At 40.4% G+C, this 27,640-nt stretch overlaps 3 protein-coding genes across 5 annotated transcripts in view; 2 read left to right on the forward strand and 1 right to left on the reverse strand.

The window, feature by feature from the left end:
- The first annotated feature begins 1,791 nt into the window (after positions 1 to 1,791).
- Positions 1,792 to 4,246, forward strand: LOC121528877 (serum amyloid P-component-like). Its single transcript, XM_041816516.1, has 2 exons — positions 1,792 to 1,871; positions 3,506 to 4,246. The coding sequence occupies exons 1-2, from the start codon at positions 1,811 to 1,813 to the stop codon at positions 4,135 to 4,137; spliced, it is 693 nt and encodes a 230-aa protein (XP_041672450.1). The 5' UTR covers positions 1,792 to 1,810; the 3' UTR covers positions 4,138 to 4,246.
- Positions 4,247 to 8,316: 4,070 nt separating this feature from the next.
- Positions 8,317 to 13,583, forward strand: LOC121528785 (C-reactive protein-like). Its single transcript, XM_041816376.1, has 2 exons — positions 8,317 to 9,129; positions 12,964 to 13,583. Exons 1-2 carry the CDS (start codon positions 9,072 to 9,074, stop codon positions 13,581 to 13,583), a joined length of 678 nt encoding a protein of 225 aa, XP_041672310.1. The 5' UTR covers positions 8,317 to 9,071.
- Positions 13,584 to 18,469: 4,886 nt separating this feature from the next.
- Positions 18,470 to 27,640, reverse strand: part of LOC121528063 (signal transducer and activator of transcription 5B-like) — a 36,507-nt gene continuing 27,336 nt past the window's right edge. Inside the window, exons 15-20 of one of the 3 annotated variants that reach the window (XM_041815186.1) lie at positions 27,369 to 27,511; positions 26,918 to 27,073; positions 26,668 to 26,719; positions 25,854 to 25,961; positions 25,426 to 25,558; positions 18,470 to 19,902 (exon numbers count right to left, since the gene is read on the reverse strand). In XM_041815186.1, the coding sequence (XP_041671120.1) occupies positions 25,435 to 25,558; positions 25,854 to 25,961; positions 26,668 to 26,719; positions 26,918 to 27,073; positions 27,369 to 27,511 (583 nt within the window). In that variant the 3' untranslated portion in view covers positions 18,470 to 19,902; positions 25,426 to 25,434. Of the gene's footprint in view, positions 25,559 to 25,853; positions 25,962 to 26,667; positions 26,720 to 26,917; positions 27,074 to 27,368; positions 27,512 to 27,640 lie in introns of all 3 variants that reach the window. The other 2 variants (XM_041815187.1, XM_041815185.1) reach the window with 2 other exon arrangements.

Raw genomic sequence — 27,640 nt, forward strand, 5'->3', positions numbered from 1 at the left:
TTTGAGGCTTTTTCGGCAGCAGAGAGATCCTTTTTCTTTCCCATAATGCTGAAACCTGTGGCCTGCTTTATAATGTGGAACAGTGCATTTTGAGGTTTTTACATTTAAAAAAAAAAGATTATTACTGATAAAGAAATATTTCATAAATACTCCAAAAACTAAGGTGAGAGAAAGACACGAGACACAAGATAACTTAGGCTGAGCTGTTTACTTAGTCTCGGCTGAGGAGAAACAGTGACATCAACACAGTAAGAGGTTGACGCCAGATTTCCTACGAAGCCCAAAGTAGTTCACCCTCTTACGCCTTTGGTCAACCTTAATCTTGATCATCCTTGACTAAAGGAACAAACAGCATTTTATCTACTCAAGAATGAGAGTTTAGACTATCAACCCAGGAGCAGAGGAGAGACGCCTAGAGTCTCCACTCCTGACTGTACATCCTGACCTGGGACCTTAGATTAGCTTAACAGAACATCAGTGAAGCATTAGAAATATAAGGAATATTGGAAATTTCCTTATCAATCATTATGAAGTTTGTTCAAAAACATTTGAATTATGCTCTAACGGCTGATGACTTGAAAAATGTTCTGTCATTTGCATTCATATTTAGGAAAATAAAGAAAAATGTCATTTGCTTAACAATGTGGAAAGCGGTGTATGGTGCATATAATGATATTTTGTTGTATTTTTTTTCTTAAATTAATCATTTTATCAACATTTCCAACTATTTTGGATCAAATTTCTGCTCTTAGTTTGAACAGATGAGCTATTTTCAACAACAGCTCTGGAATGGATCCATGAAATGACCTGATTGACCAAAATTAGATCTGGATCAGATAAGCCACTTTATTAAGGGATCCATATTGTATCTGGGCCAGATGAGCTCCTTCATGAACAGATACAAATGGGATCTGGACTGGATGAGCTGCTTCGTGAATGGATAGGAATGGAATCCAAACTGGATGATTGGATCATGAGTGGATCCAAATCAGATCAAGACTGGATGTGTCACTTCATGAGTGGATCCAGTTAGGCTCTGTGCCGGACCAGATCCAGGATCCTTATCCGTTCCAGGATCAGTCGCACCATGCACGATATGGATTGGTTTTCCGGATCCGTTCCGGACATTATAAGGCCTCCACCCCGGATCCAGGGCACAGTCTGTTTGCTGTGTGGGTAGTGTCTGCCTGCAGCAATCAGATTCTGTTTTTCCTGACAGTTTAACATGGCGCCCCAACTTTTTTGGCATCGATATTGTGGTTTAACAAGTATTCATGGCCATCTTGCACAACTCAGTAGCTCTTTCTGTGTCTGCTCATCTGGGGCCTTATTAGAGCTTTTGGATTATTTCATGGAGAGGAGGGTGGTGTCACATAAGTTTGACTTAGTAGGCCTCCTGAGGATTTTTACTATGATTTTTTCAAATTTTTTGCCCCAAACATAAAAGATATTTAAAAACATCCACCATATTTTAAAAATCTGGTTGGGAAATGCCTCTGTTATGTGTTAGTGGTGCTCAGATGAAATTAAAGGGGAGCTTCAGCACCCCTAAAGGGTTTTAAATTGCCTACATGGTTCACAAATCAGCCAGGATCCAGCAGTTAGACACAAACCTTCAGTACACAAACACCCCACCATGAGTCAACTTTAGCCATTGGCTCGGGATCAATAATTGAATAAGTCATGGAGAATAAACTTTTCTTCAATTGGCCAGAGCATCATCCACCCCTCTTTAAAACTCCATAAATATCATAAGGAGAAAATAAGGGCACATTCCAGTTTCAGATTTGTTTGGCGTTCCAGACCAGAGATGATGAAACTACTGCTGATCTTCCTGGCCTCGCTCTGTGCGGGACATGCTGGGAAAAAAGGTGAGAGCATGACACACTGCAGGTATCCAATGAGGTGTTTATTATTGTCTGTAATGTCTGTGATTATCAGAAATAAATGTTAACCAGGACAGGGTTTCCAAACTACCAGGCCAGGAAGGGCCCCTGGATAGCATGAGCCTTCACTGGGCTCCCCTATTATGGAGCTATTATTGTTGCAAAAGTATTTGCAAATGCGTACAAAGATCTGTGCACAAATATCTTTAATAAACATACAGCTTCTTTAAATAGTAAGATTTTTATTTAGAAGGAATCATCTTCATTTTATTCAGTGTCTTTTTGTTTATCCTTAGCCAACTTATTGATAATGTCAGCTTTACAGTGCCTATAAAAGTATTCACCCCCTTGGATGTTTTACACTTTTATTGATTTTATAAATCAAAAATGGTCAATATAATTTGGGTCTTTATTGCCAAAAAAAAAAATCACAAAAAACAACTCTTTAATGTCAAAGTGAAAATAGATTTCTACGTAATATAAGTGACTGCATAAATATTCACCTCCTAATTCAACAGAGGTCCAGTCAGTTGGTGCTAGTCTTACAGTTAGTGAAATGGGGATCACCTAAGTGCAGTGGATCTGTCTCAAATGATTGTAGTATAAAACCACCTGTGTCTGAAAATTCAGTCCCTGGTTAATCAGTATTCATGGCTACCATTACACCATGAAGACAAAAGAACACTCCAAGAAACTCAGAGAAAAGTTATTGAAAAGTAGAAGTCAGGGGTGGATACAAAACATTTCCAAGGCTCTGAACATCCTCCAGAGTTCAGTTAAATCCACCATCGATAAATGGAAGGAATATGGCACATGCTTGGATCAAGTTACAAGCTTCAGCAGCTAAGATGGGAGAGACTCTGCATACAACAACTCCACATGAAGTCCACTAGGAGTTTTAATGAGTAGAGGCTTCTGTCTCACCACTCTGCCATATAGCGCAGATTAGTGGAGGGCTGCAGTGATGGTTGTTCTTCTGGGACTTTGCCCCATCTCCACTCAGGATCTACTTGAGCTCAGTCAGAGCGATCATCAGGTCCTTGGTCACCTCTCTTACCAAGGCCCTTCTCCCCTGTTTGCTCAGTTTGGCACAGCCAGCTTTTGGAAGAGTCCTGGTTGTGCCAAACTTCTTCCATCTGAGAATTAGCCTTCCCCTGATCTGTGCCTTGCAACAATCCTGTCTCTGAGCTCTGCAGGTAGTTCCTTTGACCTCATGGCTTGGTTCTTACTTTGACATGCCTTGTCAGCCATGAGGCCTTTTTCAGAGAGGTGTGTGCTTTTCAAGATCATGTCCAAAGCAATTTAACTTAGGACAGATGGACTCCAGTCAAGGTGTAGAATCATCTCAGCAAAGATAGACAGAAACAAGAGGAGCCCCAGCTAAATTGACACTTTTAGCAAAGGGTTTAAACACTTATGTCAATGGGATATATTTAATTCTTTTTGGTTTTCATAAATTTGCAAAAATGTCTAAAATTTTGTTTTCACTTTGTCCTGATGGTAACTGAGTCTGGATTAATGAGAATAAATTGCATGTTTTTGACTGTAGCATTAGGCTTAAACATAAGTAGAACGTTTGAGTCACCAGTCCTAATTTGTCATCTCTTCTTTGCTTGCAGAGTGCTCAGAGAAGCTTTTTGTCTTCCCAGTGAGCAGTAATGACTCTTTTGCCAAGATTATTGTCACTTTGGAGAAGCCCCTCACTGCTGCAACCATGTGCATGAGGTACTTCTCTTCGCTCACCCGAGCCCAGTCCCTGTTCTCCCTGGCCAGCCTGGATCACCCTAACGCCTTCCTACTCTTCAAGCCCTCTGTTGGTGTGTACCAACTGCAAATCAACGGGGAGTCTCTTGAGGTCTCTGGGCTCCATGATGAAACTGATGATTGGAACTCTGTCTGTTGGACATGGGACTCCAAGAAGGGCTTGAACACACTGTGGGTCAACAGAAAGAGAAGTGGTCGGATAATTCTGGGAGCCAATGCATCCATTACTGGTCGTCCCAGCATCATTTTGGGTCAAGATCAGGATAACTACGGGGGAGGCTTTGACAAGGCTGAGTCCTTCGTTGGGGACATCACGGACGTCCACCTGTGGAGCAGCGCCATCTCTCCATGTGAAATCAGTCTCTACATGAAAGGTTGCGACTTCACCCCTGGAAACCTTCTGAACTGGAGGTATCCGTTCCTTTTCACCGCCGGGTCCGTGTACGAGGAGCAGAGTGACTTTGTCAAACTGACGTGTTTCTTTTGATAACAGGTATCAGGATGCAAAGTTCAACCAAACCAGTGGAGAAAATGTATCAGTCTTGAAGACCTTGTTTAGAAAATAATAAAGTCTTCCAGCAACTTTGAACATTAAATTCTGACTGTCAGTGTCTTTTTTTAGCTTCTTCATGGGTGTACATTAATGCAATAAAATAAATTTATTCAGTATCGTCCTTAAAAAGGGGGAAAATGAACCAATGTCAATAAACCACAATGGAATGTTTCATTAGAAAAACATTTATTCTTCACTCCCGCTGTCGCATTACATTTTAAAATTGGATGCTACACAAAAACTAATAATGCATCAAAGTCAATATTTTGGGTAACCTCGACATACCCAGGACTAATTTAAAAAACACCCTCCATCCTCCCAACATTAGTTATCTGGAAAATGATTATTGTTTTGTGTGTTTTTTTGGAAAAAATATGACCATCCTGTAATCAGGATGTCAGTTTTAATTAGAACTGAAGTTGATCAAAAGATTTGACCCAAAAAAGCAGAAAAATATTTATGTATACATTTTTTATTGTATTTATATGTGTATATTATTTTATTGGTTTTTGGAAGTGGACATTTTTATTTTAATGACTTGAAAGGGTAGTAAGTTTTAAATTGGATGCTACACAAAAACTAATAATGTATGAAAGTCAATATTTTGGCTAATCATAGACGTATCCAAGCTGGATTTAGAAATAATACCCCAGCCATCCATCATTTGGTTTAAGGAAGATATCATATTTTTTCACTTTTTTTCATAAAAAGCAACATTGACTTTAAGTAATCAAACTGGCAAAGGGTTAAAATCCTCAAAATGATTGAATGTTTGGTAGTTTTTAGCACAGCTGAAGTTGTTTAAGAGATTTATGCAAGAAAAAAAAGAAAAAAAAAAAAGCAGAAAAAATATTAATCTGTCAAGTGTTTATAACAGTTTTTTTGGAAGTGGACATTTTTGTCACAAACAGCCTCCTCTGCTATCTTCACAACTGCCGCATATCTCAAATAAAAATAAAATATGCCACTCTGTTGTTTGAGCTACACCCCACTCCTGGTACCAAATTATGTAACCCGTGGAATTAGATTGTCACACAGGACACAACAGCTTCGGGGTTCTTGTAGCTGAATTTTTATTTTACAACTAAAAAAATACAGCAGTGGCCTTTAAAGTCTCCACCTTTAAAACAGAAGATAAATAAAACTGTACATCATGTACTTTCCAGCATTACAAAATCACATGTGCTATTTAAACTAACTAACATTAACTTACAAGCTCAACAGTGCTCGCGGATGGCTCCAAAAATCTGAACACATCTACCTCAGCAGAGCCTAAAACACACCATCTTGTTAAAATAGTTACAGAAAACATGTTGTTACAGTAAAATCCAACAAGATGTTTTGGTTTACTCACTGTTTTTAGCCTTTTTGCACACACAGAAACAGCGCAGTCATTTCAGCAAAACCCCAGAATTGTCACATGTTGTAAACAGGAAGAGAACAAGACCATGATGCACTTGGTGCAGTGACGTTTTCTGCAACTCAATGCTGCCACCTAGTGACCAAAATCTGCAATTTCCTGTGGAATTCCACTTAGAGTCTGCCTCCCCATTTAGTACAAAACGATGTCCAAAACATAAGAAAACAACATAAAACATGTACATTTGAATTCACCAAATAGTAGAACTATAAATACTCAGTGGATAAAATATATACGTATATAACACCATTTTACCACCTGGTTACATTAGCATGACTACACCACTGTGCTTACTAGACCTTAGCATAGCCCCGTACGTTGGGGCGTGCAGTAGCAGACCCCGACCCCTATGCTAGACGCTTAGCATAGCTAGACCTTAGCACCTTAGCATAGACCCCTATGCTATTAAAACCCGAGTGGTTCGGTTTAGGCATTTAAACCCGAGTGGTTAGATTTAGGGTAAGCCAGTGTGCAAGCAGCTAGAGCGGAAAAATCGTTTAATTGAAAAATAAAGAAAAAGAAAGGAATGTCTATGACACTAAGATCCAATGTGCATAATAATGTGGAACACTGTGTAAATCCTAAATGGGGACGACCCATTCTCTGGTGTTTTTAGGGGTTTAGCCAATTCTTTGAACAGGCTTACCTGCCAGCTCTGCTAGTTTGCAACTTGGTGAAAAACACAACCTCTAAGTACAGTCTACACCTCTATAGAGCATCAAAACATATAAATTGTGGCACAGAAGTCAAACATTAGTCTTTACACTAGAGAAGAGATGGAAAAACTGTACACAGTAAACAACGGCATTTGAAGGCAATGTATGACAGCCACAGACACATTTGGCTAAGAGTCCACAATTTATATGGACGCTCTTTAAATTTGAGGGTAGTAAGAACTAAAAATGCTGGGTAATCTTGTATAGCGTGTAAACAAAAACAGGTTTAAGAGCTATATTAAAACTTGTTAGGTTGGTTCTTGTTAAAGGAGCTGACCTACATTTCTCAAATTAAAGAGCCAGTAACAACTGAAACACTTTGAGGTTTTATTGTCCATCCAAACCATGGTATCTGTGTTAACAAAACAATTTAAGTAAGAGGTTAACTTAAATTTGAACAATCAAGTATCAATTGGTATAATTAACATAAAATGGTAAAGAAAATACAATAAAACAAAGAAACAATCTTACTTTCTTAAGGACGCATGGCTGGGAAAGTGGATGGAAATCCGAGACCTCTGCCTGTCTGTGCTGAGCTTTAATTCTGGCTGCAGGCACACCTGTTTGCCTGTCACACCTGCCAGCAATTATTACTATTACTCCTTTCAGAGCTGTATCCCTCTTGGCCACCAGATGCCGCCATTTTGACAGCATTGGAAATTCACAATCGCCAATATGAAATTTCTTGTGCTTAGTACAACAAAAAATGCAGTGAAACTAACACACTTTCTAAACAAGGCACGAAAAGTAAGTAAATTTGTGATTGTTAGATTATTTCTTTGAGTTTGAGTTTAGTTTATTTAACAGGACAGTGTGCAGTGTCATTAATTATGAAAAAAAAAAATAAAAAGATGGCTGCACCAGATTTAGCGTGATGCTATTTTCCATCTTTGTTGTAACCATGCTTCTTGGTGATAAATCTTATACCGTTGGAAAGCCTGTTTATTACCCCTTTAAATGGTGCCATATTTGTAAGGAACATGCATTTGTGGGATGAGCAGCAGAGCTGAGTATGTGGGTTGTGCCAATAAAAAATGATCCAAATCTTCTCTGCCAATACCAAACAGCTGATTCTGTTGTTGCTATTGACTCTTGTTTTAAGCTTCTGGCATGGGACAGTGGTCAGCAGGTGTCTGCTCTGATAATCAGCATGCCACTTTTGACTGATCTGGATAGGGCCAAAGAAACAGGGAGAGTTCAAGCTTCTGCAAAACCAAGCTGAAGCATTATTTGGAGTAAACCCTAGTACCATTTCCAAACTGAAGGCCAAGCTCCATATAACACGGGACGTCAGAGACAGGCCATACCTAAAAGACCGTTCCCTCACCCTGTCAGCACCTAGGTACCATAGGCTTTCTTCTACAGATTTCCAGTCGAGGTTTGCAGAACAATATGGCCGATGGCTCTCTGACCAGACAATCTGGAACAGACTGCACACAGCCAATCTCTGGTCTCATAGGGCTGCCAGGAGGCCTGCCATGACTGCCCTTCACCAGCAGGCCCATTTGCGCTGGTGTCTGCAACATGTGCACTGGAACCTGAACATGTGGAGGAACAGTATGTTCAGCAGTAAGTCCAGATTCTGCTTATGGCAGTTGGATCATAGGGTCAAAGTGTGGAGAAGACACAGAGAATGCTATGCTAACTGCAGCACTGAGAGAGTAATATCTTTTGGTGGAGGCAGTGTGATGGTGTGGGGCGGCATCTCCCCTACTAGAAGAACAAGGCTCGACACCATTGGAGGAAATTTCAATGCAGAGTTATCAAGATGAGATTCTACAACCACTGGCAATCCCATATCTCCACAGTCTGGGACCGAACTCTATCCTCCAAGATGTCAACGTTCACCCCCACTGAGCGGGGTTTATCAGAGACTGCCTCCAGAATTTGAGAGTGGAGAGGATGGACTGGCCTGCCAGCAGTCCTGATCTCAACTCCATTGAACACTTGTGGGATCAGCTTGGCTGTGCTGTTCATGCCAGAGTGACCAATGCAACCACATTGGCTGACTTGTGATAAATGCTGGTTGAAGAATGGGATGCCATCCCACAGCAGTGAGTGACCAGGCTGGGCACAGTCTGTTTGCTATGTGGGTAGTGTCTGCCTGCAGCAATCAGATTCTGTTTTTCCTGACAGTTTAACATGGTGCCCCATAATTTTTGGCATTGATATTGTGGTTTAACAAGTATTCATTGCCATCTTGTACAACTTAGTAGCTCTTTCTGTGTCTGCTCACCTGGGGCCTTATTAGAGCTTTTGGATTATTTCATGGAGAGGAGGGTGGTGGCACATAAGTTTGACTTAGTCGGCCTCCTGAGGATTTTTACTATGATTTATTCAAATTATTTGCTACCAAAATAAAAGATATTTACAAAACATCCATCATATTTTAAAAATCTGGTTGGGAAATGCCTCTGTTATGTGTTAGTGATGCTCAGATGAAATTAAAGGGGAGCTTCAGCATCCTTAAAAGGGTTTTAAATTGCCTACATGGTTCACAAATCAGCCAGAATCCAGCAGTTAGACACAAACCTTCATTCCACAAACACCCCACCATGAGTTAACTTTAGCCATTGGCTCTGGATCAATAATTGAATAAGTTATGGAGAATAAACTTCTCTTCAACTGGCCAGAGCATCATCCACCCCTCCTTAAAACTCCATAAATATCATGAGGAGAAAATAAGAGCACATTCCAGTTTCAGATTTGTTTGGTGTTCCAGACCAGAGACGATGAAACCGCTGCTGATCTTCCTGGCCTCGCTCTGTGCGGGACTTGCTGTGGAAAAAGGTGAGAGCATGACACACTGCAGGTATCCAATGAGGTGTTTATTATTGTCTGTAATGTCTGTGATTATCAGAAATAAATGTCAACCAGGACAGGGTTTCCAAACTACCAGGCCAGGAAAGGCCCCTGTATAGCATGAGCCTTCACTGGGCTCCCCTATTATGGAGCTATTATTGTTGCAAAAGTATTTGCAAATGCGTACAAAGATCTGCGCACAGATCCACAAATGTGTATACAGATCTGCAATTTCATGCAAAGATCTGAAAAAATGTGTGCACTAATCTGCAAATATGTAGACCAATTTGTAATTGTGGACTGACTTCATTTTGGTTCAGAATCTGCCTCTCAACTGGCTGTCATACGTGACTTTTCCAACACTTGTACCCAGACAATTTGTACTCAGATTCGTAGGCGTAATGGTTGGGTCAGACAGGGGGTTCATTGTGTTGTATTTAACAGAAATCCCCATTATGACGCTGTATGAGCCGGGTGATGTTAGCAATAAGATCGATAGAGTGGTCTGTAACATTTCTATTTATATAAATAACAGGGGAAGAGAAAGATTGTCGGTCGTGCACAGAGCTGAATGGCACCGACCAATAATGACATATAAATCACATTACTCCGCTGTGAATAGATGTGTTGATCAAGTGGCTGAATGGTAGTATCATGGTCCTTCATTCTCTAAGCCCTAGGTTTGAATCTTGCAATATTCTAAACATTTATTTCATTTACTTCCAGTATCGCACTAAACAGTCATTTTAATATTTTGATCATTTGCTCTGACATCACGCCAATAGTTCTGTCAGCTGCCCTTAAAATAGAAAATCACTCTGCAGTCCCCTGAGCAAAGGAATCCCAACATAAAAATGAAATCGATAGCTGAAAAACTATGAAATTAGAGACCTCAGAGTCGCCTGGCTCTGCCCAGCGTGGTGCTGATCCTGCACCTGCAGCACAAACGGCGTCAGTGTGTTGACTCTGTCCACTGGTGAAGACTCCCTCTACCTGTCCTCTACTCCCGCCCGCGATTCTGGCCTGATGCCGATCTACTAAAAGCATCCAGCTTTTATCCAGCTGGTCAAGTGGCTGAATAGCAGTGTCATGGACTTTCATTCACGTAGCCCTGGGTTTGAATCTTGTACTTTAATATATTACAACAATAATTCTAAACATTTAGTTCTTATTACCTGTTTGTTTTTTTGCTGGTAACTTTTATGCATTGATCATGGATTTAATCACTCAGGCCAGGAAATATACGCAGTGTTTGTTATGCTGGATGCTCTCAGTGAATCAGCATCAGGCCAGCATCCACGCATGCGTGGGCGGGAGTAGAGGACAGGTAGAGGGAGTCTTCACCAGTGGACAGAGTCAACACGCTGACGCCGTTTGTGCTGCAGGTGCAGGAGGTCTCTAAATGTCAGAGTTTTTCTGGTAGCCACAGCAAAACTTCAGCCATCGATTACGTTTTTATGTTGGGATTCTTTTGCTCACAGGACTGCAGAGCGATTTTCTATTCTAAGGGCAGCTGACGGAACTATCAGTGTGATGTCAGAGCAATTGATTAAAATATTAAAATGACTGTTTAGTGTGAACTGTAATGGACCGAAAGGAATATTTCGTCAGGCCAATCGTTTTGATCACACATTAAAGCAAATTTTCACGTCCTATATGTTTCCTGGCCAGATAATAAGAAATAAATGTTTAGGATATTGCAAGATTCAAACCTAGGACTTAGAGAATGAAGGACCATGATACTACCATTCAGCCACTTGATCAACACATCCATTCACAGCGGAGTAATGTGATTTAGATGTCAACATTGATGGGTGCCGTTCAGCTCCATGCACGACCGACAATCTTTCTCTTCCCCTGTTATTTATATAAATAGAAATGTTACAGACCACTCTATCGATCTTATTGCTAACATCACCCAGCGTCATAATGGGGATTTCTGTTAAATACAACACAATGAACCCCCTGTCTTGTAGCGATGGCAATTCAACCACCGCTGTGACACGATTTTGGAGATAAGGAAAAAATTATTTTATTCACTCTTTCAATCAAAATATGAATAATAACAATAACAGTATACAGAGCCCTTACTAAGTCTTAACTGCTGCCTCCTGTGTGATGAGAAGGGTAGCCTTGCCTGTGAGCCTGCGCTGAGGGCAACAGACCCAACCTTTACGCTTACAGATCTAAGTACATGCTTACGAATCTGAGTACAAATCATGCACGGTACAAGTGTTGCAAAAGTCACGTGTGTATGACAGCCAATTGAGAGGCAGATTCTGAACCAAAATGAAGTCAGTCCACAATTACAAATTGGTCTACATATTTGAAGATTAGTGCACACATTTGTGGATCTTTGCACGAATTTGCAGATCTGTATACACATTTGTTGATCTGTACACGTATTTGTGGATTTTTGCGCACATTTGTGGATTTGTGCACAGATCTTTGTACACATTTGCAAATACTTTTGCAACAATAATAGCTCCATACCCTCTTGCAAAATTTTCAAATTCCTTGTCCATAATGATGGCAAATATTAAAATAAACATACAGCTTCTTTAAATAGTACGCTTTTTATTTATAAGGAATCGTCTTCATTTTATTCAGTGTCTTTTTGTTTAACCTTAGCCAACTTATTGATAACGTCAGCTTTACAGTGCCTATAAAGGTATTCAGCCCCTTGGATGTTTTGGGTCTTTATTGGCAAAAAAAAAAAAAATCACAAAAATCAACTCTTTAATGTCAAAGTGAAAACAGATTTCTACAAAGTAATGTCAATTTAATAAAAATATGTAATGTAATATAAATGACTGCATAAATATTCACCTCCTAATTCAACAGAGGTCCAGCCAGTTGGTGCTAGTCTTACAGTTAGTGAAATGGGGATCACCTGAGTGCAGTGGATCTGTCTCATGATTGTAGTATAACACCACCTGTGTCTGAAAATTCAGTCCCTGGTTAATCAGTATTCATGGCTACCATTACACCATGAAGACAAAAGAACACTCCAAGAAATTCAGAGAAAAGTTATTGAAAAGTAGAAGTCGGGGTGGATACAAAACATTTCCAAGGCTCTGAACATCCTCCAGAGTTCAGTTAAATCTGAGTAGAGGCTTCTGTCTCGCCGCTCTGCCATAAAGCCCAGATTAGTGGAGGGCTGCAGTGATGGTTGTTCTTCTAGGACTTTGCCCCATCTCCACTCAGGATCTATTTGAGCTCAGTCAGAGCGATCATCAGGTCCTTGGTCACCTCTCTTACCAAGGCCCTTCTCCCCTGATTGCTCAGTTTGGCACAGCCAGCTTTTGGAAGAGTCCTGGTTGTGCCAAACTTCTTCCATCTGAGAATTAGCCTTCCCCTGATCTGTGCCTTGCAACAATCCTGTCTCTGAGCTCTGCAGGTAGTTCCTTTGACCTCATGGCTTGGTTCTTACTTTGACATGCCTTGTTAGCTGTGAGGCCTTTTTCAGAGAGGTGTGTGCCTTTCCAGATCATGTCCAAGCAATTTAACTTAGGACAGGTGGACTCCAGTCAAGGTGTAGAATCATCTCAGCAAAGATAGACAGAAACGAGAGGAACCCCAGCTAAATTTACACTTTTAGCAAAGGGTCTAAATACTTATGTCAATGGGATATATTTAATTCTTTTTGGTTTTCATAAATTTGCAAAAATGTCTAAAATTTTGTTTTCACTTTGTCCTGATGGTAACTGAGTCTAGATTAATGACAATAAATTGCATGTTTTTGACTGTAATATCGGACTGAAACATAAGTTAGAAATTTGAGTCACCAGTCCTAATTTGTCATCTCTTCTTTACTTGCAGATTGCTCAGAGAAGCTTTTTGTTTTCCCAGAGAGCAGTGATGATTCTTTTGTCAAGCTTCCTGCTACTTTGGAGCAGCCCCTCACTGCTGGAACCATGTGCATGAGGTACTTCTCTTCGCTTACCCGAGCCCAGGTCCTGTTCTCCCTGGCCACCCCAGCTCACTCTAACACCTTCCTTCTCTTCAGGTGCTCTGTTGGTGTGTACCAACTGCACATCAATGGGGTGGCTCTTACTGTCTCTGGGCTCCCTGATCAAACTGATGAGTGGAACTCTGTCTGCTGGACGTGGGACTCCAACAACGGCTTGAACACGGTGTGGGTCAACGGAAAGAGAAGTGGTCGGAAAATTCTGGGAGCCAAAGCATCCATTACTGGTGATCTCAGCATTATTTTGGGTCAAGATCAGGATCGTGGAGGCTTTGACAAGGCTCAGTCCTTTGTTGGGGACATCACAGACGTCCACCTGTGGAACAGCGCCATCTCGCCGTGTGAAATCAAGTTCTACGTGAAAGGTTGCGCCTTCACCCCTGGAAACCTTCTGAACTGGAAAAATCTGCGCTACTCCACCGCTGGCTCTGTGTACGAGGAGCAGAGTGACTTTGACAAACTGGCGTGTTAGTTTATTTAACAGGTATCAGGATGCAAAGTTCAACCAAACCAGTGGAGAAAATCTATCAGTCCTGAAGACCTTGTTTAGAAAATAAAGTCTTCCAGCAACTTTGAGCAATAAATTCTGTCAGTGTCTTTTTTTAGCTTCTTCATGGGTGTACATTAATAGGAACAAACACTGATTCAGAACATCTGAAGGGATTGTCTTCAAACTTTGTAAAAATGTGAAGTTTGCCAAAGAATTCACTGATTAGATTATGGGAGTCAAAGGTTGAGGTCATTGGGCCTCATAGTTATTCAGTGTGAAGGCATTATCCTAAGAATACTTTTTTATGCAAACTTTGTACAAATGTTCATTCTGATACTGATATTGAGACTCAAGGCCGCTCATAAGGGGAGAAAAGAGGAGGTTCAGGGCCCAGCAAAGTCAGATCATCTTGGAGGTCTGCAAAGACATTGTCCAGTGTTAATCTGTGATAACCAAAACATATAATATGTATAAATATGTACAGTGCTTAACAAATTTATTAGACCACCTGTCATATTTGTCTAAGAGACCATACAGCATCATGAAGTGCTTTAATGCGGACTCTTTCATTTTCAGTCAGCTCTCCACGTTTTACCATTTTGAACAGGAATGAGGAATTTCAAACTGAATTCACTCAAATTTGAGTCGGCTCACTGGGCTTCTCTGAGAAGTCAATGAATCAAGTGAAACATTCAACCACTTCAACTATTTTTTCTGTTCAGGATTCAAGTAAATAACTATACTTGACAGATTAATCAAGAAATATTAATTTGCTTTACTATTTTTTCAGTTTTTTGTAAATCAGTAAATTTGAAAATTCATGGATAACAATAAGAATTATATTTTAGCATTAAAAATATCATTTGGGTTAAAGAGCTTCTACATATTGGTGTATTAACTGTTGCAGAAACATCAAAAATGATTTTGGTAATTACCAATGCTGTTAATTTAGGGCAGCTGTGGCATAAACCTTACTTTGGTCAGGGTTAGGGTGGTCTAATAAATTTGTTAAGCACTGTATATAGTTGGGGAGGGCCCATTCTCTGGTGTTTTTAGGAGTTCAGCCTATTCTATGGACAGGCTTACCTGCCGGCTCTTCTAGTTTGCAACTTGGTGAAAAACACAACCTCTAGGTACAGTCTACGCCTCTATAGAGCATCAAAAAATATAAATTGTGGCACAAAAATCGCGTTTATTTCAAACATCACTCTCTATACTAGAGAAGAGATGGAAAAACGAATAAATGTAAAGTGGTGCCCGCCGTGTTAATGCAATAAAATAAATGTATTCAGTATCGTCCTTAAAAAGGGGAAAAAAAGAACCAATGTCAATAAACCACAATGGAATGTTTCATTAGAAAAACATTTATTCTTCACTCTTGCTGTCTGATTATCAGCAATGTTTTAACTGTATGACTGTAAATAAAAGTTCCCAAACAGGCAACAGACGGTACAGACGGCAGAAAACATGGAGGAGCAGAGAAAAAAAAAGAGAACTTCATAAGATGAACACACATTAAGCTGAAAGACAGACAAAAAGGAGAAGTACTGCTGAGGCATGAATATTAACCCTCAGGGACCACTTTAATTGACTACTCTTTAAAGCCATTAAGGACAAAAAATATCTATAAAAACTTAACAGATTAATATTTTTTCTGCTGTTTTTTGCATAAATCTCTTAAACAACTTCAGCTGTCCTCAAAACTATTAAACATTCAATCATTTTGAAGATTTTAACCCTTTAAATGCCAGTTTGATTACTTAAAGATCAAAAATGTGGTTTTAATGGGAGTCAATGGGATGTTTTTATGCACAAATTACTCAGAAAGGTAGCACATTTTAAAATTGGATGCTACACAAAAACTAATAATGCATCAAAGTCAATATTTTGGGTAACCTCGACATACCCAGGACTAATTTAAACCCCCCCCCCCAACATTAGTTATCTTGAAAATGATTTTTGTTTTGTGTGTTTTTTTAGAAAAAATATGACCATCCTGTAATCAGGATGTTTAATCGTTTTGAGGACAGCTGAAGTGGTTTAAGAGATTTATGCAAAAAATATTAATCTGTTAAGTTTTTATAGCAGTTTTTTTTTTTAAGTGGACATTTTTGTCCTTAATGGCTTGAAAGGGTAGTAAATTTGTTTCACAGTGTTCCCCTGACCTAATAGAGCAATTGAAATTTGAATTTAAAAATTTGCCTCGAAAAAAACGTTGTTGCTAAAAATTAGACCACATGCACTAACACAGCCAAAATGGTGAGCAGAGAAAGAGGAAAAAATTGCCCAAATGGACAAAAATGTCCCTAGTGATGCCTGAGGGTTAATGAACTGCTGGTTTGAGCATCAACCTGCTTTGCATGACGATACAATAACAGTTTCTTTTTATTTGATGAGTATACCACATACACTCGAAGACACTGGTATAATTTAGTACAAACTAGATGTATTATGTTACTCTATCGGCTCGCCTATTGGTGGTACAGAAGTACCAAATATGGCTTTATTGTCTCCTGTATGGAAATTGTCCTCATAGGAGAGTTATGAGACATTTAAGGCTTGATCTTGTCCTTTTTTAACATTCTGCTGGCTTTCCATCACTGCTAGGTACAAAATGTTATTGAGCTGCTCTACTAGAGCAAAACGCTTCAGATGGGCTTCAGCGGCTGCAAAGAAAGAGCCCAATTAAAAATGCAGTCTCTTCAGTCTGTGTACAAAACCCACAATATCACTCTGTTAAAATGCTGTATCTGCACAAAGATCGGAGAGACAGGGTTGCAGTAGCGATCTCATGCAGCCCTACAGGTCAGGCTGCATGTGCACAGCCTGACCTGTAAAAATAATATCATAATTACCATAGGGAGGGGGTCAGGTTGCTTCTAAAGGCAATGTATGACAACCACAGACACATTTGGCTAAGAGTCGACAATTTATATGGACGCTCTTTAGATTTGAGGGTAGTAAGAACTAAAAATGCTGGGTAATCTTGGTAGTGTGGAAACAAAAACAGGTCTTAAGAGCCGATATGAAATTTCTTGTGCTTAGTACAACAAAAAAATGCAGCGAAACTACTACACACTTTCTAAACAAGGCACGAAAAGTAAGTAAATTTGTGATTGCTAAATTATTTCTTTGAGTTTGAGTTTAGTTTATTTAACAGGACAGTGTGCAGTGTCATTAATTATTTAAAAAAATAAAAAGATGGCTGCACCAGATTTAGCGTGATGCTATTTTCCATCTTTGTTGTAACCATGCTTCTTGGTGATAAATCTTATACCGTTGGAAAGCCTGTTTATTACCCCTTTAAATGGTGCCACATTTGTAAGGAACATGCATTTGTGGGATGAGCAGCAGAGCTGAGTATGTGGGTTGTGCCAATAAAAAATGATCCAAATCTTCTCTGCCAGTGCCAAACAGCTGATTCTGTTGTTGCTATTGACTCTTGTTTTAAGCTTCTGGCATGGGACAGTGGTCAGCAGGTGTCTGCTCTGAGAATCAGCATGCCACTTTTGACTCATCTGGATAGGACCAAAGAAACTGGGTGAGTTCAAGCTTCTGCAAAACCAAGCTGAAGCATTATTTGGAGGTGAACCCTAGTACCATCTCCAAACTGAAGGCCAAGCTCCATATAGCACGGGACGTCAGAGACAGGCCGCAAAGTGGGTGTCCCAAGAAGACGACCGTTCCCTCACCCTGTCAGCACCTAGGTACCGTAGGCTGTCTTCTACAGATTTGCAGTCGAGGTTTGCAGAACAATGGCTGATGGCTCTCTGACCAGACAATCTGGAACAGACTGTACACAGCTAATCTCTGTCTCATAGTGCTGCCAGGAGGTGTGACATATTCTTCACATGGAGGAATGTTATGTTCAGCGATGAGTCCAGATTCTGCCGATGGAAGTTGGATCATAGAGTCAAAATTGGAGAAGACACGAAAAACGCCATGCACTGATCACACTGATAGAGTAATATCTTTTGGTGGAGGCAGTGTGATGGTGTGGGGCGGCATCTCCCTTACTAGAAGAAAGAGGCTTGTCATCATTGGAGGCAATTTCAATGCAGAGAAATAAAGAGATAAGATTCTGCAACCAGTGGCAATCCTATATCTCCACAGTCTGGGACCGAACTCTATCCTCCACGATGACAATGCTCGACCCCACAGAGTGGGTTTATCAGAGACTACCTCCAGAATTTGGGAGTGGAGAGGGTGGAATGGCCTGCCAGCAGTCCTGACCTCAACCCCATTGAACACTTGTGGGATCAGCTTGGGCATGCTGTTTGTGCCAGAGTGACGAACACAACCACGTTGGCTGACTTGTGACAAATGCTGGTTAAAGAATGGGATGCCATCCCACAGCAGTGTGTGACCAGGCTGGTGACCAGCATGAGGAGGAGGAGCCAGGCTGTTGTGGCTGTGTATGGTTCTTCCACACACTACTGAGGCTCCTGTTTGTTAAATAAATAAATAAATAAATAGCTGATATGTATTGTCTCTTCAGACTTCAATCATCCAATCCACCAACATGAGTCAATGGCATAGAAGATTTGGCAACTCACAGTCAGCTCTGCTGCTCATCCCACAAATGCATGCTCCTTACAAATGTGGCACCATTTTAAGGGAAATAAACAGACTTTCAAATGGTATAAGATTTATTGCCAAGTAGTATTGTTGGAACAAAGAAATAATCTACTTAACACAAATTTTCTTAGACATGTGCTAGGTTTAGATTGCACCAATGCAGGCAAAGATTTGCAAAACTTCATCATCATTTGTGCAGCTTAGACAAGGATCTATTTTCCATGAAGTTACCTTCTTCAAAGACTTGGTGCTGTTGGTGAAGTCCAAATAATGACCAAACATCCCCAAAAGCTTGTGAACATCTGTATTAAAATTCATTTGACAAAAACAAAAGCAGTTCTGGATTGTATGAGACCAAATAATAGCACCAAAGACCATCTAAACATGTGGCTGTATGGCTGTAATACAGGGAATGACTGTAAACAATATTAGTACAATAGAGAACAAAGATGATACTCAGACACCCACTAATAAATTTAAAATCCCAATTTCAGTACTTAAACCTGGCTATGAAACAATTACAAATAAATTCAATACATTTTTAACAAAACTGGTTTTACTGCCAGAAACCATTTATTGTGTTTGTTAAAACCATGTTTAACCCTGTTTTGTAGCTAAGCTGTTTTTGCAGAGAATCAACTCAGCATGCCCGACTGGAAGACGTGTTCACCGTTTCCTGCTTGCTCACTCTGAGTCGGTATTTCTAACTTGGATGATTTTAAAGCATCTGATTTAAATACTGTTTATCTTCACAGTGGCTCAAGTTCAGCAAACTTTCATTCTCTCATTTTAGGATTTAGCAGAACACAAGAGACTATCCTGGCAATTAATCCTGATAATACAGATGGGATTCAAGTTGTCAGTATTCATTTGTGAAAACTAATATTAACTGTGTGGACGGAAACCTTTAAAACATTTAAAAAATGCTGTTTTGTCTTCTTAAAGTCTCCCAGTACCAGCTGAATGCTAATTAAGCACATATGAATACAGGGCGTATTTGGAATCTAACAGAATGTCCCAAATCTAGCTTTCCATGACAGACCTGAGAAACTTTAGTGAGCATCAAACTGTTTCATACTTCTGCATCAAATCTACACCACAGCATACACAATAGGTTTGCATAGACCTGAGCCCTTCACAGAGGCCTGAGCATATAGCCGACTCAGCAAAAATGTAACTACATGTGGAAACGACCCAGCATGTAAGCCCTGTGACTGGTCCACTTGGGAGGACTGGGTTAGTGCCAGTCTCAGGATAAAATCTGCAAGCATCCTGGTGAAGAATACAGAGAATGATTCGAGTGTAGAAATCACATTAAAACAGGTTCCATGTATGATTTATGAAACGTGCATCTGACTAATCACAGTGTAGAGATGAAGATTAGATTTTTAGCCCCCCTATGAAAAATTATTTTTTTAAGTACTTCCCTAAAGCTGGTAAACAGGGAAAATATTTAACACAGCATTTCCAAACATGCTAGTTTTATTTTGGATGCTTACACTATTTTACTTTGCACACAAACAATTGTTATATTTAATCTTTGTCCAATCTCTCAAGCTCCTCCAGGTCTGATGGTCTTTTGGCATTGACCTTAGTCTTCAGTTCACCCCACAGATGTTCATGAGATTAAAGTCAGGGCTTGGTCTTCTAGAGCAGTGTTTCTCAATCATTTTTCCCTGGCGACCCCCCCACATATACCTAAGAAAAGCGGGGCCCCCAGGACCTAAGAGAGAAGAAAAAGTGACACATTGCCATCAAAAATCAGCATAGATTTGAATTGTTTCACTGATAAAACCTTAAAAAGGCATATGCATGCTTTTCCTATCAAAAGACCTTTGTATTAACTACTCAATAACTGCTTTATCATGATTTTAATCTATATTTGCAAATCTAATTTTGGCAGCCTCAGAGCAGACAAAGCCTCACGCTCCCCCTGGGGGGCGCTGTCGTGTTGGAAGACCAAGCGACAATGCAGACAAAGTTTTACTGCGGACACTTGGTTTTCTTCAAGATCTTCATGATTCCTTCCACATTTACAAGATTCCCAGTTAGAGACCCACTGAAGCATCCCCACAGAATAATAATGCTAATAATGTTTCCCTGTGGGGACAGTGGTCTTTGGATGACCTGTCTTTCCATTCTTTTTCGAAACATAACGAACACCTCTGTGGTTGAAGAGCTGTAGCTCTGTCTCATCTGACCAAAATACACACTTCCAGTATCAGAATATTTCTCCAGGTCATCCCTAGCAAACTTCAGTCTAGCTTGAAGATGTCTCTTCTGCAGAAGTGGACTTTTTTCTTGGTCTTCAACCTCTCAGTCCATTCCTGTGCAGGGCTCTAGTGATGGTCTTCTTTGAGACTACAATCCGTGATTTTGCAAAGTCCATCTCTAGTGTCTTGGCAGTTGTTCTGGGGTCTTTAGACACATCTCTCAGTAGTTTTCTTTCCAGAGTCTTTGAAATCTCTCTCTTCCTAACTCTACCAGGCTTGTTCTTGATGATACTTCTCACTCCAGTTCTTGGAGTCCTTTCTTTTGTATTTGCCATGATGTTTTCCAGTGAGTAGTTTTTTACTTGATTTAATAAGTTTTGAGCATTACAGAGTTAAAGCACATCATTGAACAACATTGGTTTGTGCTATGGGTCAACAAAAAGGTCAGTCAATGTGAAATAATGTTAGCATTCAAAATAAAACTAGAATGTTAGGAAAAGCTGTAATTGAAATTCCGCACTAGCTTTTACAGCGTTTGGGAAATACTTTAAAAATGAAATTATCATGGGAGGCTAATAGTTTTGTCCTCATCTGTGTGTGCGAACTTGCATTTATAAATGTGGCAGCCTTATCATTTAAAGATAGGACCTCTATTTAATCATGGCTCAGGTTGGAGTAGTGGTAACAGGAGAAGTAGGTATACTCTTCATTTACCCCTCATATTTTTTAAGCGGTCAATTCAACAAAGGGAAACTACCCTGTGTATATTCAGTTCAAGTAAACGGGGCTTTTTGCCTAAGAAGAGCAGATTTTCCCATCACTATAGACCCACTGACTTTAGGCTAAGGCAACTACATGATTATACATTTTGAGCTAACTATTCCATAATTCTTAGCAGTGTTGGGGTAAAGTAACACACTAGTGTGCTCAGATCACTCTTTGTTGCTTTTGTCATCCTAGGAGAGGGGATTTAAAAGTGGGAATACTCTATGGAGATAAGAAAATAAGTGCTCCATATACCCCTGTTTACTCTGGCAAACATTTCTAACCTGACACAAGATAGACCATAAACTAGACACCAGGGGCCTCATTTATAAAACATTGCGTAGGATCCATACTAAAAGTGTACATGCCCCCAAAAGCTGAAAATGGCACGCACCAAAAAATAATCTTATTTATAAAACCGTGCGTGCGCACACCTCCAAGCACTTTTCCCTTTATAAATCACAGTCCACATGGCAGATTGCGCTGGTGGATTCATCTCACATCCCGCCCTCTACACACTCACATTTTACCATGAACGGTCAATGCAGAGTACCTCAAGAATGAGCCTGCCAATCGACGGCATTTTACGCTCAATCATGGCAGAGACGAAAAGGAAAAGGAATTCCACGGAGACTGAAATAGAGGTGTTTGTGGGTGAGGTGGAGGCCAGAAAAATGATTTTATTAGGTGGTCACAGTAGTGGCATCACTAATAAAAGAAAAACAGGCGAGTGGCAACACGTCGTCACCGCTGTAAATAGTGTGAGTGCCACAGAGCGGTCTGCAGTCTGTTCCCTACGCTGCTGCGCATCAGGATGAATGAGTCATGTGTTGGCCCAGGCCATCGTGCCACTAAATTTGTCAAAACCGTGTTTGAGGTACAAATAATTTGTACATTGATTGTATGCACATTTCTTTCGGTTCATATAGACAAATTCATTTTCACTCGGAGCCCTTATAGCAACGTGAGGGCAGTCAGTTGCGCCGATTACATTTGGGAAACTGGACATTTCTGCAAATTTCCTTTTAATGTTGGCCTGTTCACCCACAGTGTAAGGAAACCTGTTGTATCAACTGGTCATGTTTATAATGCCATCCAAAATGGCTGGCATTATTGTGTTGAAGGATGGCTGCGATATCCCAGACCTAAGGACAGAATTTAATTGTATTATATCATACCCAAAAGGGGCTTTAGACAGAAAATGTAAAATTATATATTGTTAATCATATCAAACGCATACCTGTCAGCTAATTCCCACTGAAAGGAGCCGGTTGCCAGAAACCCCAGAGTGGTCAGCACCTGTATGTGCACTGGGATGGCGCGGTTCCGTTGGGTGATTCTGTCTAACACTCGGCCCAGTTCAGCACATAGATCCAAGAGCACTGCTCTAGGGAATCTAAATCGGCTTATTAGCCAGTCATCATCATGGGACAGGAAATCTTAGTGGTCCCTAAAGTCTCTTTCCATCCTGATCTTACCATTTGTGTGATCTTCCAGCAGTGCCAGCGCATCCATTGTGCAACATTACGCACGAGTGTCACCGCACTATTTATATGCTTACTCAGCAATTAGACTTTTTGTTACACATCTTGTCACAATGAATACAAATCAATCAGTGCTATCCCTGCTCTGTATCATTTGGAGATGAAAGTATGATATATGCACATTGTGCATACAGTAGTAGGCCTACTGGCTCACTAAAGGAACACATCTATAACACTGCAGGCTTGGGTGTTTATGATTACAAGGGTCTGTAATCTGATATCTGATGACATTAAATGTATGAGATGAAACTGGCTTCAATTCACCACTTCACCATCTGCACCGCCAGTTTCCCCCCTCTCCAAAATGTTTGTGCACAAGGATCGAAGTTAACGTACCGGTGCGCACATTCTCCCACCAAGTTTATTTTTATAAATCACAACTTTTGCATGGAAAGTGGTGCACGCCACTTTCAAGCCCCGTTTTGTGCATAAGCAAGCTTTATGAATGATCCTCAAACTTTATAGAGTGTTTTAGGGACTGAAGTTACAAGTTTGATTTATTGGTAAATATCAGTATCAATATTGGCAAAACTGAATTTGTAAGTCTAAGCATATCAGATCTTATCTGCAAAAATCCAATATCTTGCATCCTTTTTCTCAGAGGGTTATTGAACAAAACCTGGTGCATTCATTACAGACAAATCCAAGCAACAAAAACAATGACATAGTAGGTGTGCACTGCTGCTGAAGACTAAACTACACAACACAATCTCAACAAGCAGCTGTTGTAAAATGAACGTGTGATACTTGACTATCATTGGAACCAACTTGGTCAGAAGAAGAAGAGCAAAAACATCCTTTCCTGTGAGGAAAGCTTTCAGTGCACTTCTTTGCTCTTCTTTTAATATAGGAATATCATCAGGTCAGATTAAACTGCTGCCATAGTGTCATCCCCGCTACTCTCTTACCTCTCCACTACAGTTGAATGATACAGAAAGTATCACTTCACTTTTTTTATGTTGCAGCCTGGTGCTACAGTCAAAACAAGTCATTTTTCTCTCATTGATCTACAATCAGTAGCCCATCATGACAAAGAGAAAACATCAAAGCTAAAATATCACACTGACATAAGAATTCAGATCCTCCCTTTTCTTGATCTTTGCTGAGATGTTTCTACATCTTGGTTGGAGCCCACCTGTGGTAAATCAAATTGGCTCGACATGATTTCGAAAGGCACACACTTCTCTAAAGAAGGCCTCACAGCTGACAATATCAGAGCAAAAACCAAGCCATGACGTCAAAGGACCTGCCTACAGAGCTCAGAGACAGGACTGTTCTAAGGCACAGATCTGGGAAGGGCTACAAAAAAAATCTCAAGAGCACAGTGGCCTCCATAATTCTCTAATGGAAGAACTTTGGCCCAACCAGGACTCTTCCAAGAACTGGTTGCCTGACCACACTGAGATCCTGTGGGGAGATGGGACCAAGTTCCAGAAGGACAACCAACACTGGAGTCCTCTACTAATCTGGGTTTTATGGCAAAGTGGCTAGACAGAAGCGTCCCCTCAGTGTAAAACCCATGAAAGCCTGTTTGGAGTTTGCAAAAACAAAAAAAAGCACTCAAAGGACTCTCATACTGCAAGAAACAAGATTCTCTGGTCTGATGAAACCAAGATTAAACTGTCTGGCTTCAACTTTAATACTGCCCAGTACCATCCCAACAGTGAAGCATGGTGGTGGCAGCATCATGCTGTGGGGGTGCTTCTCAGCAGCAGTGACTGGGCAGGGTTGAAGAAAATCTAAAAGGAGCAAAAAACAGAGATATCCTTGATGAAAACCTGTTCCACAACACTCAGGACTTCAGATGAGGCTGAAGGTTCACCTTCCAACACGACAATGACCTGAAGCACACAGCCAAGACAGCACAGTATAAATCACAATTATTCGCATTCAGATTATAATACAATAAAAATTTACAGATATGCCACACAACAAGGATAAATTGCTCTCTCCTTGCTATTAATAAGACTTAAAGGAGGAGAAAAAAGATTATCAATCACTGTGTTTATGCAAATGTGTAACATATATTACTTATTTGAATTGCATACTTGCAAGAAATGAGAATTTAACTCTTCAGGGCCATCATGTGTACCCTAACAGCTGCAGACAATGATAAACAGAGTAGTTGGCATCCAATAAACTAGAACATTTCCTCATCCATGGCTCTGTCAAGTGCAAAATTCCCTATCCTCTGCCTCAGCTGGCTCAGCCACCATACTCCCCATCTCCTCCTGTGTCTCTGTTCTTTCTCCTTTGCGATAACTGCAGTATATTTAACAGTATCATCTATAACTTCAACATAATGTGCTTGATTCCACTCGCCATGATTTCCCATACATGGACAAGCAGGAAAAGTGAAGGCAGGATCAGGATCTGCCATAGAAACTGCCCCACAGAATCGTGGAGTACTGCAGATAAACACTGACTCACCAAGTGTGTGGTGCTCACAATTGTGAAGGGTACTACGGCATAACTATGGCATAGATTTGACACAGAAGTATAAACCAGGCTAAAGAGGACTTAAAGGCTGGTACAACTGACTCTTAAGGTACTATGGCAAGAAGAAGGCGATCAATAACCAGACATTGATCTTCCAAAGCTCCTGTAGGAAGCTAAAACAGAGGAAGAGGGAGTCCTGACATGACCTGCTGGAGTCACAGGAAAAGACGGGGCATCCCTCTGTAGGTACAGTCCTGTAGGTATTCTAGGTGTTTGAGTAAGGACCTGAAAGGTTCAGGACTGCTGGCTGCTCCACTGGTTAGCCATAGGACGGCGGAGCAGCTCCTCAACATGGCGGGCAACGTCCATGGTGTCATCCAGGTCAAAGTCTCCGTCTGCATCCAGCATCGTGTCGCTTCTGAAGAGACGACAGCAGAGAGGAAGCTTACATTCAAAACTCAGGACAACGCAAAACACTCATAAAAAACTTGCTTTATGTCACAACACCAGTGGGCTAACTATCAAAGCTGTGTAACTTACCTGGTCCAGTGTTTACATGTTTGATGTTGCTTTGTGCTGTGCTCATGTTGGATTAATGTAGGGCATTTCTTAATAATATCACAGAGAGTGCAGCCTAGACCAGCCTGATTGATACATTCTGGAAAAATGCTGAAAAATATACCTCGATAAACAAATAGAGTAAAGGTACTTACATTGGAGGATAGACAGGGAAGTTGTTGGGGTGGCTCACGGAGGGAGAAGTTGTCTGGTCTATGAATGCAGGAGTTCCTCCGCTTGATTCAGGGTTCTGGGTGGTAAATCTACAACAGACAGGAGCCTCACATTAAATCAGTAATAAATATAAAGTTTCCTACAGCTCTACTGACTCAACACATCTAAACATCATGACTCTATTGAGGAAAATTAACCTCCAAATGACTGGTCCAGTCAAAGCTTTATGGGAGAGTGGAAAAGAGAAAGCTACTGTTGGAGAAAAATTATTAAATCTGGACTCGTGTTTGCAAAAAAGGCATGCAGGAGACTCCATGGTCTAGTGGAAGAAAGTTCTTTGGAAAGTTCTGATGACACCAAAATGGGACCAAAAGGGCTTGATCCCCGTGCAACCTGACAGAGCTTGAACTGTTTGTACAAAAGAATGGAGTAAAATTTCAGTGTCCAGATGTGCAGGCCTAATGAGACCTATCTACACAGACTCAGTGCTTGGATTTCCTCTACTAAATATTTACTGAATATGGTGAATATTTATGCAGTCACTTGTTTTACATTATATATTCTATTAAACTGACATAACTTTGTAGAAATATATTTCTAACCTTGACATTAAAGAGGTTTTCTTTTATTTTTTCATCAAAAAAGTCTAATTCTATTGTCCATGATTGGTTTATAACAGCATAAGCTATCTCTCCCTCCATCCACCCTTAGTAATTATATAACTGTGATATACTGTGGTGCATACTATGATTATTTTTCTACTACAGTTTTAAAAAAGAGAGAAAATAAACTTACTCTGGCACAACTTGTTTGATCTGTGGTTTTACGTATCCATCCACTGCTTTTGCTGCAAGAAAGACATGCAACGTTTGAATAAAATACACTTCAGCTGCCTCGTCTCATCCATGTTCTAATACTTCTCAACTAATTTAGGGATTAGAAGCCTGAAACTATTTCAAAAGTTGTATACATATGTAATAATTTCAAGAAAATATGTCTAAGGAGAAACATTGTATGTTTAGTTGTATTTGATAAAAATACATACAAAGAGGAGGGGTGTAGTACTTGGCGAAGACCTCGTCTTTGGGTCGGTCCGGGTATAGAAACAGAAGGTGGTTCAGGTCGCTGATGCGGTCGGCCAGGGACCGAATGGAGAAGTCCTTGGTCGTATAAGGTAACAGATTCCAGACCAGCCTCTCACCTTTTCAAAGACATAAAAACCAACTGTTGAAATCTGTGCCTGCATGCCGGTTAAAAGAATATGAATAATGCAACATGCCGTTTCAGTCAGATTGGTGTAACAGTATATAAACCAGGTTCAAGGAAAGACTGGACAGGAGACTTATTTAAAGTCAAACATGAAAAAAAACTACTCTAGCCTTAGGCTCTTTTTTGATGGTTGAATTTCTGTCAAAATTTAGAAAAGAAATCTGACCACAGTGACTGTAAATTACTCGTAAGTATTTATTATTTTTAGGCAGTCAGGAGTGTGGTACCTGGTTTGTTGGGGTTTTCAGCCACCCAGGCAATGGTGATGCCTCCAATCTCTGAGTCGCTGAATCGCAGCAGAAATGTGCCGTTGGGTTTGGACAGCAGCATGTCCTGTGCCTGCTGCTTGTTCACAAAACCTAAGATGGCCCTATACACAAGACAAAAAACATGTAAACACCTGAGAGCCAGTACAACTAAGGCCGGCTACACACTAGACGGGTTTTAAATCTGAGCAGTTTTTAAACTTCAAACAGAAAGTCATGACAAAGGGAGAACA

Source organism: Cheilinus undulatus, linkage group 20 (genome assembly GCF_018320785.1).
Source record: "Cheilinus undulatus linkage group 20, ASM1832078v1, whole genome shotgun sequence".
Classification (NCBI taxonomy): domain Eukaryota; kingdom Metazoa; phylum Chordata; class Actinopteri; order Labriformes; family Labridae; genus Cheilinus; species Cheilinus undulatus.